Source organism: Saccopteryx leptura, chromosome 6 (genome assembly GCF_036850995.1).
Source record: "Saccopteryx leptura isolate mSacLep1 chromosome 6, mSacLep1_pri_phased_curated, whole genome shotgun sequence".
NCBI lineage: Eukaryota > Metazoa > Chordata > Mammalia > Chiroptera > Emballonuridae > Saccopteryx > Saccopteryx leptura.
In genome coordinates this window covers 186,129,352-186,143,409 of record NC_089508.1, presented here as the reverse complement: position 1 = coordinate 186,143,409, position 14,058 = coordinate 186,129,352, and the positions used below count along the sequence as shown (strand labels likewise).

Below are 14,058 nucleotides of genomic sequence, written 5' to 3'. Positions count from 1 at the left end.
CTCTCCTCCTCCCTCCCCCATCCCCCCCAAAGCTGCTCCTGCCCACTGGGCTTTGAGGGGCAGCGCTGTGAGATCAACCCAGATGACTGTGAGGACAACGACTGCGAGAACAACGCCACCTGTGTGGACGGGATCAACAACTACGCGTGTGTCTGCCCGCCGAACTACACAGGTGGGGACCTGACGCCCGAGTGGGGTGGAGTGCGGGCGGCAAGGTGGGGGTGTAAGGCACTGAAGAACGCCATTTTCTCAGCTCTTTTCCAGAGACCCGCCCACTCCCTGCACCCCATAGGCAGAGGCTTGAATCCCTACAACCCAGTGAGGGGCTTCCCGAAGGCCCTCTTCGCCCACCCTGCCCCCTCCAACCCCTCAGACCACTGGCTCCTCCCTACTGTGGAACAGGCTGCTGTTCACCGAGATGGTGGCCGTCCCTCCTCTGCCAGCCGGGAGACCCAGTGGCGTGTGAGGCCGGCAGAGAGGCCCCCGCGTCGTGTTTGTGCTTTGTTCGGCTCTAGTCAGCCTCCTCTGGGAATCTGCATTTTCCAGACACTCAGCTGGGGACTGGGGATGGAAAAATGAGCAAGACAGAGTTCCTTCTACCATCAAGTAGAGAGACAGAGACGTGGATGGTGGAATGAGACCGTGACACCTGTAAGCCGGGGGTGGGGGTCACAGGGTCACAGAGAAGGAAGCTACCCCAGTGGGGAATAAGCAAGGCTCCCTCAGGAGGTCACTCCTCAGGGCAGTCCCTCCCCCACCCCCGCCTCCCCACCTTTATTTCCTATATTAACCGCCCCTCGCGAGGACAGGTAAAGGTACCATTACTTGTGAAACAAAACGCAGCCTACTTAGTTATAGGGTTAGCTTAAAGTGGCCCATCGCAAACTGGGGGGAGGGGGGTTGATAAATTCCACGAATTCTACCCCCCCCCAAAAAAAGCCTCTGTGAGCAAAAACAACAACAACAACAAAAGAACCGTTTGGGACTCGCTGCGTTAATAACAGCGCTCCTCTGGGAGCTCGTGCGGATTAGCCGGTTAGAGGTTCCGAGGAGTCCTGCTTGGAAGAAAGCCATTTTGTGTTTCCCAAAGTTGTTCTCCATGCTTCCCTGCTTCCCTATCCCAAAACCCCATCACCAAGCAGACATTAGAGAATACTAGCCTAAGGCAAATCTGAACTTAGGGCATCGTAGCCCCCTGGGCCCTGTGCACGGGCCAGCCTGCTGGAACCCGGCCTGGCTGTGGAAGGACGTGGGGAGGTGTGGACGGGAGGAGAAGCAGTCCCCAGGCCCGCAGGGAAGGAAGCCCACTGCCCCTCACGACCCCCTGCCTTTGTGCAGACCTCCGGCCCCATACCCAGATACCGCCCCCCCCTACCCCCCGCAAGCGTGCTCTCTGGGCTGTAGAAGTGCCCAGGCCGATTGAGCAAATCGCCTACTCTATCTAGCTAGTCCTAGGCTCCCCGGGGTCCCAGAGAAGGCTCTGCGCCGGGAGAAAGTGCAGGGAAGTCCAGCAAGGGTCTGTCCACCTCCATCACGACATCTTCCATCTTCCGAGAGAGCAACTGTAGCCAAGTAGATTAGCAACAGACAACACTTAATGCACCTACTGTGGGCAGAGCACTGAGTAGCTGCTAGGGACCCAAAGACGTCTGAGGGGTGCCGTGCGCCCACAGGGGGCTGCTGGGGCCCCCTCTGCTCCCGATGAGCGGGACCATTGCAGAGTGGAATCCCTGGCTCAGAAGAACCTGCTCAGTGCTGGGAGAGCTAATAGGCAGCCCAGCAGCTAAGAGGGGGCTTTCAGCTGAACTGCTGGTGGGCACACGGGCAGCGGCAGGGGGCTGATCTGACGCTTGGAGGTGGTTTCCTGCCCCCACGGAGTGCTGCCTGCATCTGCCACGGGCACGTCTGACTCACTGCGCTCCGTTTCTGAGAACGGGATGTCGTGGTTTGGTCTGTCCTAGAACACGAGCCAGGTCTCACAGACTCGTGCCCACTTCCCTGGGGCTCCCCAGGAGAGGAGGACGAGCAGGCGGCGAGAGCACAGTGCCATTTGTGGCCTTGAAGGCTGTCGGAGTGGGGACAGGACAGGGGCCAGCATGCACGGCCCCCCCACACATGGGAAAACAGACTCCAGGGCTGTGTCAGTCCCTCATTCACGCCCCAGCCCCCCCAGGACCGCCTCTGCCCTGTCCCCCGGGGGCCGCGGTCCAGGCAGCCTCCCCACCCCACCCCCACCTCTGAGAGACCGCCCACGGCTGCTTTTCCTCCCTGAGGTCCCTCCGCCCCCACCCAGCTTGACCACTGCGATCTGAAGAAACCCAAAGCTCAGAGGTGCGCCTGACCTCACCCCTGCCGCCCTGGGCCACGCACACACTCCCAAAACACACTCTCAGGTGGTCCAGCCAACGCCGGTGCCGGGACTGTGCCCACAGGAGACCCTGGGACCGTCCCAGGATCACTGATAGGGACACCAAGCCAGGGCCACAAGAGAAAGGACACTCCCAGAGAGCAAATGCAGGGCTCCGGCTGGGCATGGCCTCCTGATGCCTGAGTTCTCCGCCCGCCCCTCCGCAGGTGAGCTGTGTGACGAAGTGATTAACCACTGCGTGCCAGGGCTGAACCTCTGTCAGCACGAGGCCAAGTGCATCTCTGTGGACAAAGGGTTCAGGTAAGGCTTGACTCTGTGCCCCCAGCACAGGGTCCTGGAGACTGCCAGGGGTGTGGGTTTGAAGCAGGCTCTGGGGCGCTCTCCTCCTCTCCCCCCCACCCCCCACCCCCGCCCTCTGTCTCCCTCTCCCTCTCCCTCTCCCTCACCATACCTTCCCTTCTGGAGCGAGCGTAGTAGAGCGATCCCACTGAGGAAGCAACGTTCACAGGGGCCCGGGTCCCCTTTCCTGCATGCAGCGTCACAGCGCTCTGCCCTCTGGGGCTGCAGGTGGTCTGCCAGCTCGTGCACCTGTGTGTGCTGGGGGTCGGGGAGAGGGGAGTGTGCTCAGACTCAGCCGGGTGGCCAGGCCACTGGGAGAGCTGTCTCTGCTGCCAGCAGAGGGCCCGCGGGAGCTGGGGACACAGTGAGCAAGTCTCAGGGTGGCGGAGAGGCCGACTGGGGTAAGGCACCCTTTCTGGAGCTGGGACTCAAAGGGTACCCCCGGGAGAGCACCCTGGGCTCTATCCCCACCCCCTCCCTCCACCCTCCTTCATAGAAGTACCTGCCTTTTTCTCTAGAGGACATCCTGGGATTTTGTGACATGGGTAGGGACATCCATCCCAGAACCCTGAGGCCAGCCAGCTGCCTCCCCCCAGGCCCCAGAAGGTTCTGTCTAACACTGGGGGTGGGGGACCTCTAGTACCAACAGCCGGGGTTCGGGGAGCAGCAGGGGATCCCAGATGAGCCCCGGCAGACCCCTGACGGGACCCTGCAGAGCCCCCCAGAGATGAGGGTGTGCATCTGCAGCCCCGGGCCAGTGCTGACGCGTCCACGTCCGTAAGGGAGCCCTGGCCTGCCTTTCAGGCGGTGGGCTCCCAGCCTCTGAGGACAGAGCTCCTGTCTGGGGGGCTCAGAGTCTGCCCAGCTCTCGGGCCTGAGGCCGTCACCTGGTCACTCCCCCTTGTCCAGAATCAGGAGGTCAAATACATCTCAGGATTGCATAAGCCGAACTTCAGAAGGAAGATAACGGCATTTGAGAATGATGAAGGATGCAGGTTATAGAATACTGGACAGAAAAATGCGGTGTAGACTCTTGCTTTTGGAAGTGATGCCCGTGAACTAGCAGCACGAGCATCCCACGGGAGCTTGTTTGGAATGCCGGTTCCCAGGCCCCCGTGAATCAGAAGGGGCACTTGAACGAGAAACCTGGTGTTCCGTGTGTTCATCCGAAGCTCGGGGGTGCCGGGGGCGGCAGCGTTGGAGAGAAGGGTGTAAACACGCTTGCCTGCAGGCCCTCCCTGCCTGGACTGGAGTGAGCGTAGCTTCCCCGCTTCCTCGTGAAGACCTCATCAGTAGCCTTGAACTCCACACTTAAAGGACTGGGTGTCACCCTGTGAGCCTGGCGCAGCTGTCGTTGCCCTGGAGAAGGCCCTGCAGCTTGAGCTGCTCTGCAGCCCCGGGTTAGAACTCAGGAGGCCCAGGCACAGAGGCCTGGCGGGGCTACGCTGAGTGCCAGCAGCAGTCTGGGCCGCGGGGCACTGAGCACGTGCCTCACAAAGGCTCTCCTGGTCTGCTTCTTTAAAAGACAGGGGCCGGGGGGGTGGTGAGGCATGGTGTGAACGTCTGCACCTCCTGGTGCAGCAGTGGGTCCCATATTTCAGCTCCTCAAGTCACATGAGGAAAGGTGAACAGGTCAGATCTCAGCAGTTTGCACAGATTTGGGATGTAGGCCAGTAAATCCTCTGACTCTCAAACTTGTCCCCTTCCTGGACACCCCATCCCCTGCTGCCTTACCTAGCCATGAACCCACAGCCCACACCACCTGTGACTCGGCCACAGCGGTCCACTCCGGAAGGGGAGGAGCAGGGAGGGGAGGGAGGAGCAGGGAGGGGAGGGAGGACCACCCCTCAGCCCTGGCGCTTGCCCAGTGAGGCCCCTTTGTCCCTACGTAGTCTTAAAGGTCTTGCTCTCCACTCCCCATGGCCTCCGGGGCCACCTTCCTGCTCTCACCTGGGTGGGCTGTGGTTGGGATTCTTACTGTGCCCAAGACAATCCAGCTGGTGTGCCCAGAGGTGGGCAGGCTCCGGGCCCTGCGGGTGTGCCAGAGCCCCCGGGGGGAATGTGCCCCCAGGAGGAGTGTGCCCCCGGCCTGTTCTCACGGGGAAGGCAGCAGTGTCCGCCCAGATGAGGAGCCCAGAGGTGGGCAGGCTCCGGGCCCTGCGGGTGTGCCAGAGCCCCCGGGAGGAGTGTGCCCCCAGGAGGAGTGTGCCCCCGGCCTGTTCTCACGGGGAAGGCAGCAGTGTCCGCCCAGATGAGGAGCCCAGAGGTGCACGACCAGGGCCCACACTCTAGCAGCTCACGTTGTTGACCGGGGCCAGCAGGGCTGGGGGCCGTGGTGTCGCCCCTCCGGGAGGGAGGGGTCAGTGGGCGGGGCCTGGGCTGGGGCCGTAGTGCCCATCCTCTCACCCAGGTGACCTGCCCTCCTCATCCCAGCCGAATCCCTGGGGAAAGCGGACAAACAGGAAGATAAGAGCCGTGCAAGCCGCACGTCCCCGCCCCCTTCCTGGTCGCATCACCTCCTGGTGTCTATCGAGTGCACTGCACAGAGCATGTTACTTAATTTTCTAAACAACTTTAAGGGGTAAAGTCGTTTGCCGTCCATCACCTGTGAAGAGGAGGAAAGGGCAGCAGAGCCGAGGAGGGCGGGGTCTGGCGGAAAGCGTGAATGCGCTGTGCTGCCGGGTGGGCGGGCGCTGTCGCTGTCACTGTCGGAGCCCCGCCCCGTAACGGAGGAAACCCCCCCCACAGGTGCCGGGGTCCTGCCCCGCCCCGCTCACGGAGGAACCCTCCCGCCCAGGTGCGGGAGCCTTGCAAGGGGCGCTCTGTGACCTGTGATCACAGTAGGTGGCCTCGGCCCCACGCGAGGACTGCACGATGTCAGCTCCCTGTAGGAAGGGGCAGAGCCCAGCGCTGTGAGCCCAGCCTGTGTTCCCCAACCGGGCCCCTGAAAACAAGATGTGGGGGGGCTCGCAGGGGCCAGAGGCTGTGCACGGCCAGTGACAGTGTCCGTGGGCCCGGCTTAATGGAGCCCGGGAGGGGAGGGGCCGCAGGGGCCGCTGAAGCTGCCAGGCACTGGGTCAGCCCGCTCGTCTGTGTTCCAGGTGCGAGTGTCTCCCCGGCTACAGCGGGAAGCTCTGCGAGGTGGACAACGACGACTGTGTGGCCCACAGGTGCCGCCACGGGGCCCAGTGCGTGGACGCGGTCAACGGCTACACGTGCCTCTGCCCCCAGGGCTTCAGGTACGGTGGGGGACCCTTGGGAAGCAGCCAGCCAGGCCCGATGTCAGGGGCACTGGGGGAGACCGCACCACGCTGGGCAGCCCCAGCCCTGGGTCTCTGTGGCCCCTTTATTCCCCACATGTCTCTTGGGACCTCCTTCCGGGTCCCAGAGCACCCCCTGTTGCAGCTGGGGAGAAAAGCTACCCAGGCCAGCTCCGCATGGAAGTGCAACCTGAGGGCCAGCTCATGCCAAGCATGGGCACAGTTCCATCTAATGGCAGATGTCAGCATCTCTGAGCCCAGCTGGCAGGGTCGGGGCGGCCACATGGCCACGCTAGCAGGAAGCTTCCTTCTAGAAACAGTGTGGTGCCCAGTGGCAGAAAAAATGGAGGTGAATGGGATGGTTTAGGGGTCCGTCATTGGAGTCAGTGAGCCCAGAAAACTGGGGAGATGGGAGGCACTGGCCAGGTGTCAGATGTTTATGGGGTGACTGGAGGGGCTGGGGCCAGACAGATCCATTCACTCCAGTGCTCATTGGCCGGCATGAATCCAGCTATGCCCATGAGCCTTGCTCACGGACCCTGAGAATGTGAGCCTAGGGGCACCCGGCGTTCTCAGGGCCGGCGGTTCCGAAGCCCAGCTGAGCCCATCGGCACCAGAGGCTGGCTGTACATTAGAACCAGGAGGTGGGGCGGAGGGGCAGGGAAGCGCACTTTTTGTAACACCTTTAAATGGTGGTGAAATACACAGAACATAACATTTACCGTCTTAACCAGGGGTCCCCAAACTTTTTACACAGGGGGCCAGTTCACTGTCCTCAGACCGTTGGAGGGCCGGACTATAAAAAAACTATGAACAAATCCCTAAGCACACTGCACATATCTTATTTTAAAGTAAAAAAACAAAACAGGAACAAATACAATATTTAAAATAAAGAACAGGTAAATTTAAATCAACAAACTGACCAGTATTTCAATGGGAACTATGGGCCTGCTTTTGGCTAATGAGATGGTCAGTGTCTGGTTCCATATTTGTCAATGCTAGCCGTAACAAGTGATATGACGCGCTTCCGGAGCCCTGACGCGTGCATCCTGCATCGCTGCGCTTTGTGGCGCCACCACATACAGCACACAGGATGCATCCTGTGCTCTCTCACTGACCACCAATGAAAGAGGTGCCCCTTCCGGAAGTGCGGTGGGGGCTGGATAAATGGCCTCGGGGGGCCACATGTGGCCCACGGGCCGTAGTTTGGGGACCCCTGGTCTTAACCATTCTAAGTGCATGGTTCAGTGGCATGGAGTACGTTCACACTGTTGTGTGGCCACCACTGCCATCTGCAGACTGAAACTCTGGCCCCAGTGAATACTGGCTCCTCCTCCTCGCCTACGGCCCGCCCCTGGCAACCAACATTCAACTTTCTGTCTCTGCAAACTTGGCCGCTCCAGGGATGTCATAGAAGTGAAACGGGTCCTATGTGTCTCTTGTGACTGGCTTCTGTCATGTCTTATGATGTCCTCAACGTACACCCGTGTTGTAGCGTGTGCCAGGGTCTTCCTCCTTTTCAACACGTGGTGTGGACACACCATGCTCTCTTCACCCCTTCACGTGTGGGTGGATGCAGATGGCCACTTTGAACGACTTCATCCTCGGGGATTCTGATGACACTGAAATTGGGGGGCCTGTCCTCTAGTCCAACCCCATTGTTGTTGTTTTTTGGGGGCTTTTTTTGTATTTTTCTGAAGCTGGAAACGGGGAGAGACAGTCAGACAGACTCCCGCATGCGCCCGACCAGGATTCACCCACCACGCCCACCAGGGGTGACGCTCTGCCCACCAGGGGGCGATGCTCTGCCCCTCTGGGGCGTCACTCTGCCGCAACCAGAGCCACTCTAGCGCCTGGGGCAGAGGCCAAGGAGCCATCCCCAGCGCCCGGGCCATCTTTGCTCCAATGGAGCCTTGGCTGCGGGAGGGGAAGAGAGAGACAGAGAGGAAGGAGGGAAGGGGGATGGAGAAGCAAATGGGCGCTTCTCCTATGTGCCCTGTCCAGGAATCGAACCCGGGTCCCCCGCACGCCAAGCCGACGCTCTACCACTGAGCCAACCGGCCCAGGGCCCAACCCCATTATTTTTAAAGCGAGGGGACTGGGACTCAGAGAAGGAAGAAGACCTGCCCCTGTTCCCATCTCGTCCCTCCCTCTTCTGGTGGCTCTTGAGCCAAATAACGGTCTTCTCTCCCCCGCCCAGCGGGCTCTTCTGCGAGCACCCCCCGCCCATGGTCCTGCTGCAGACCAGCCCCTGTGACCAGCACGAGTGCCAGAACGGGGCGCAGTGCATCGTGGTGCAGCAGGAGCCCACTTGCCGCTGCCCCCCGGGTTTCGCCGGCCCGCGCTGCGAGAAGCTCATCACCGTCAACTTCGTGGGCAAGGACTCCTACGTGGAACTGGCCTCCGCCAAGGTCCGGCCCCAGGCCAACATCTCCCTGCAGGTGCGCCCCGCCCCCCAGCCCTGGCAGGGTCCCTGCACGCCCGCCCCCAGCTCCCACTGCTCTGAGGACAGCTGGGGCCCCCCCAGGTCACCGCAGTCGTACCCCCCGCCCTGCAGGATCAGCAAGGACACTCTGCATTGGGGGGACGTGGGCCAGCTCTTTCTACACAGCTGTATCCAGAGAGACTGAGGCTTGAGAAGGACGGGACTTGGGGGCGGTCATGCTGTGTCTCAGGGGGAGAGCCAGATCAGAGCCCAGGGCTCCTGATGGGCAGGCGGGCGGGTGGGCAAGCAGGTAGCTATGAATGAGCCTAACATGGTGGGTGCTCAGTACATGTTCATGGAACCGAATGGCTCAATCAGCACTTGCTGGGGTCCAGGCACAAGCCTTAGGGGAGCCCTGACCTACACCCCTCTCCCCAGGTGGCCACCGACAAGGACAACGGCATCCTTCTCTACAAGGGAGACAACGACCCGCTGGCCCTGGAGCTGTACCAGGGCCACGTGCGCCTCGTCTACGACAGCCTGAGCTCCCCGCCAACCACGGTGTACAGGTAAGGACCACGGCGCCTCCGCCGCCGCAGGAGCCCCGTGAGACCGTGCAGAGTGGCTCTGATGCCTCCTCTCCCTGCCCCGCCCACACTCTTCCTCCCCAGGGTCTGTGGGGGGGGGGGTGCTGGAGGAAGCAGCAGGAGAGGAAGGCGGACCCCACAGACCCCACAGGGAGATGACACCTCATTACCATAAGATAAATGGCCAGCTGGCTACTGCAGGAGTCCTGTGCTCCAATGGGGACAAGGCTGCTTAATGAGATGCCCTTTGCAAAATGTCATCCTAATCTTTTATTAGTTTAAGAAAGAAAACAGGAGGAAATTAGCATGCAGCTCAGGGGGAAGACATTCCAGAGCTCTGAGGGACTCCTGAAGCGACTTTCAAACTGTTCCGAAGGACACGTGTTCCTAAACTTCAGTCCTTCCGACAGTCCCCCTGCTTCTTCCAGACGGGAACACCAGCTGGTGCTGAACCCACTCCTCTACAACGGCTGTAACTCTGCTCGCTTCTTAAACGTAGCGCCGTCTCGAGGAATATCTGTGAACTCACAGGCGTGCTGGGTCATTGTCAGACTCCAGGGCCTCCTCTGTGCGGCGCCTGACCGTGTCTTCTGACCGGCTGTAGTCACAGGGTACCTCGGGGTCCTATGCCCGGCCCCAGGGCAAACACACAGAGAAGCCCACCCGAGCCCCTCCCTGCCCCAGGATGGGGACCCACGGCACTAATCCTCAGTCCCCAGACTTGTCAGGGGGGCGCTTGAGGCATTATTTCCTACCTGTAAGGCCAACGGGCTGAATAAGGTGACCGACTTGGCCTGGACTCCAACAGGGCGTGGTGGGGACTGTGCCGGTCTGGAAGGGACAGGCCTGGTCCTCGGGGACAGCTGCCCGCAGCCCCGGCAGACGCTGCCGTGCGGGAACGCAGATTCTCACGAGAAGCTGGAAATTCAGGGTTTCCCCGGGAAGTGCCTCAGTGTGTAAATGCTGGCTGTGCTCCCCGTCTTCGTCACCACAGTCCCGCCCTTCGCCCAGGCCGCCTTTGTCTCCTCGGGCCCTCCCCGCGAGCCCAGGCAAGCTCCATCCGTCCTAAGGGGATGAGAAGCTAGCTGGACGCTCAGGTGAAGTCCTTGGCCCTAAGGCATCGCAAGCCAGGAAGTGGGCAGAGCTGGGATTCAGACCCACGTCAGGCTCTCACCAGCACCTGGTGAGAGAGAGACAGACAGACAGAGACAGACAGAGACCATGGCACCCTGGTCCGGGAGAGGGGGTGCCACAGGGCAGGCTGTGGTCTCAGGCTGCTGACTCAAGTCTCGGGAACTCTGTTCCTGTGACGCTGTCGCCACCTCGTGGTCAGAGATCAGCACCCAGCTGAGCAAGCCCGGCACCTAAACCCGCAGTGCTGTGAGGTCCTGCAGCTTGGGAGCTTGGATTTGAATCTGGCCTCTACCACTTCCACTTTAAGACTCTGGGCTGGTCACCTAAGTCTCTTCTAAATTGGAGAACACATCGTACCTCCTACCTGGGGATTGTTAGGGTTCAGCGAGAGGAAGTCGATCAAGGGCTTAGCATAGAGTGACATGTGTGGCCCCTGGTAAGGGCTCAACACATGCCCAGCATGGCTAGTGAAAGCAGAGGACTGGACTGGTCACTCCGGCCTGTCCTCACTCGGGTCCCAGACAAGCCACGCAGCCAAACTCTGGCACCTCCCATGGTCTCCGCCTCCCGGGTCCTGCTGGTTCGTCTGGCCCAGTGGGTAAGGAGGAAGACTCCCCAAACCCCTCCTTCTCCTCAAACTCCAGGAGACCGGCTGGGGGCTCTGAACCACACACAGCAGCATCGTTTATTTCAGGGCCAACGGCAGGTTGATTCCATTGGGATTATTTCCCCAGTGTTTTCTCTGCCTTTGTAACAGTGGAGCCATGTTCCCCATTGATATCTCACTTCAAAGGCCAAGGCTTTTTTCAAAGGAAAAAGAAAGTACAGATGGAGCCGTCCTGATTGGGAAGATGGGGGTGAGAAGTGAGGGCCTTCAGGGCCGCCTCCCCCACCTCCTGGGACCCACCGTTTGAAGACCCCTGGCTGTAGGCGTGACTTCTAGGAGACCCTGGTTAAGATATGCCAGGAAGGTGGCAACCTGTCAGCCCGCTTCCTGGCACAGACACGGCGCTGGGAGGCTGGGATCTGGTTGTGGAGTCACAACTGGTGTTCCTGACTTGGAGCCTCAGTTCCACCATTCCTAGCAGGTGACCTTGGTCAGGTGACAGGCTCCTCCCCTTTAAAATGAGCTCACAGGAGTGCCCTCCGCAAAGATGGTTATGAGCTAGTGGAGGCAGATGGAAACCCCAAGGCCTGGGCAGTACGGTGGGGAATCAGCAGGGGGCTTCTCTGGGGTCCCCTAACCTCCTGCCACGCCAGCTCCACCAGGCTCAGGCTCAGGCTCAGGCTCAGGGTCATAGAGACACCATTTCCACCTTTCACTGAGCACTTACTAGGTATCAGGGGCCCTGTGTTGCCCATCAAACCCCAGCAAGGTCACCACCATCAGCACCCCCATTGTACAGAGGACCAACTGGGGTTCACACAAGTGGTGTGACTTGTCCGGAGTCCCTCAGCTGGAGCACGCAGTGTGATCGGCCTCCCCACCCCGAGCACGGGCTGGCAGAAGGGCTCCCCTGGAGGAGGGGGCCTGCCTGCGGCCCTCCGTCCATGGAGCCAGTGGCCGCTCGGACCTTCCAGCTCCCAGAGCTCCTGCTAAGCCCCCCACCCCCGTCTCCAGGCAAGGTGCCCTCCAAGTGACCCACCAGGGCCAGGGCCATCCTGGGGCAGTGGGAAGAAGGGAGCGGGCTTGCAGCCAGCCAGTGGCTGGGGAGGGTTAGTGGTGCGTGCTCGCTGTGTCTGTATCTATAATGGGGAAGCAGCTGCCCAGACACCCTGAGTGTTGATGTTGGCAGGGAATGCCAAGAATGTGTGCCCAGAGCTGCGGCCTCTCTACAGCTTCCTCTCTGACAGGTGGCTGCCCAGCATCTAGTTACACATCTCTGGGAATGGGGAGCTCATCTGCATTCAGGACAAGATCAGTTTACAAGGTGGTTCGGGCTATCACTGTGTATTTTTGCATGTGTGTTTAAAGAGCGCGGGAAGGGCTCAAGGTCAGGAGCCTCTGGTCTCTGCATACCGCTCTTAGTCCCCTGCCCACCGTCACCAGCTGGTCTGTGGGACCACAGGCCTCTGCCTTGTCCTCGACTCAGTGCGTGGAGTCACTGGAAGCTGCTGAAATAGGGCAGCTCCACGTCCCTGTGGTTTCCTGGGTCCCATCCATGTGGTCTCCTACATCCCCCAGGGGGCCACCTCTCCACACCCCCACTTCCCTCTTTCCTGACCACACCTGACAGTGGCAAGGTGCTTCTTCCATTTAGAGGAAAATCTAAGAAAATGTGAGCCGAACCTTGTAACTGATGGTGCCCTCTATGTCCTGTTTGCCACTGTTTCTTAACATCTGGGAAAATGCGGTTCATAGCAGACACTACGTGTGTGAGTGGGTAGAAGGATGGCTGGGTGAGCGGATGGATGGATGGATGGATGGATGGATGGATGGATGGATGGATGGATGGATGATGGATGGATGGATGGGTGGGCAGATTGATGGAGTGGTGGACAGATGGATGGATGCATGGATGGATGGATAGATTGGTGGGCGGATGGATGAAGTGGTGGGCGGATGGATGGGTGGATGAATGGATTGGTGGGCGGATGGATGGATGGATTGGTGGGCAGATGGATGGAGTGGTGGGCAGATGGATGGATGGGTGGGTGGGTGGATGGATGGGTGGGTGGGTGGATGGATGGATTGGTGGGCAGCTGGATGGATGGATGGATGGATGGGTGGGCAGATTGATGGAGTGGTGGACAGATGGATGGATGCATGGATGGATGGATAGATTGGTGGGTGGATGGATGAAGTGGTGGGCGGATGGATGGGTGGATGGATGGAGTGGTGGGCAGATGGATGGATGGGTGGGTGGGTGGATGGATGGATTGGTGGGCAGATGGATTGATGGATGGATTGGTGGGCAGATGGATTGATGGGTGGGTGGGTGGATGGATGGATTGGTGGGCAGGTGGATTGATGGATGGATTGGTGGGCAGATGGATTGATGGATGGAGTGGTGGGCAGATGAATGGATGGGTGGGCAGATGGATGACTGGACTGGTGGGCAGATGGATGGATGGATGGATGGATGGATGGATGGATGGATGGATGGATGGATGGAGTGGTGGGCAGATGGATGGATGGAGTGGTGGGCAGATGGATGGATGGGTGGGTGGGTGGATGGATGGATTGGTGGGCAGATGGATTGATAGATTGGTGGGCAAATGGATTGATGGATGGAGTGGTGGGCAGATGAATGGATGGGTGGGCAGATGGATGGCTGGACTGGTGGGCGGATGGATGGATGGAGTGGTGGGGAGATGGATGGATGGATGGATGGATGGATGGATGGATGGATGGATTGATGGGCAGATGGAGTGGTGGGCGGATGGATGGATGGATGGATGGATGGATTGGTGGACGGATGGATGGATGGATGAGTGGTGGTTGGATGTATAGACGGATGGAGTGGTGGGCAGATGAATGGATGGGTGGATGGGTGGATGCATGGGTAGATGGATGGATGGATGGGTGGATGGATGGATGGATGGATTGGTGGGTGATGGATAGAGTGGTGGGCAGATGGATGGATAGGTGGGTGGGTGGATGGATAGATGGATGGATTGGGGGACAGATGGATTGATGCATGGAGTAGTGGGCAGATGGATGGATGGAGTGGTGGGCAGATTGATGGATGGGTGGGCAGATGGATGGATGGATGGATGGATGGATGAATGGGTGGATGGATTGGTGGGCGGATGGATGGATGGATGGATGGATGGATGCATTGCTGGACGAATGGATTGATGGATACAGTGGTGGGTAGATGGATGGATGAGTGGAGAGATGGATGGATGGATGGATTGGTGAACAGATGGATGGATGGATGGATGGATGGATGCGATGGATGGACGGATTGGTGGATGGACGGACGGATGGATGGATGAATG

At 59.8% G+C, this 14,058-nt stretch overlaps 1 protein-coding gene across 3 annotated transcripts in view; it reads left to right on the top strand.

The window, feature by feature from the left end:
- Positions 1 to 14,058, top strand: part of SLIT3 (slit guidance ligand 3) — a 616,611-nt gene that overhangs the window by 582,289 nt on the left and 20,264 nt on the right. For all 3 annotated transcript variants that reach the window (XR_010746197.1, XM_066342686.1, XM_066342687.1), the window contains exons 28-32: positions 33 to 172; positions 2,575 to 2,668; positions 5,809 to 5,946; positions 8,168 to 8,408; positions 8,831 to 8,961. Coding sequence is in view for 2 of the 3 variants with exons in the window: in XM_066342686.1 (XP_066198783.1) it covers positions 33 to 172; positions 2,575 to 2,668; positions 5,809 to 5,946; positions 8,168 to 8,408; positions 8,831 to 8,961 (744 nt within the window). In the remaining variant the exon portion in view is untranslated. The remainder of the gene's footprint in view (positions 1 to 32; positions 173 to 2,574; positions 2,669 to 5,808; positions 5,947 to 8,167; positions 8,409 to 8,830; positions 8,962 to 14,058) is intronic.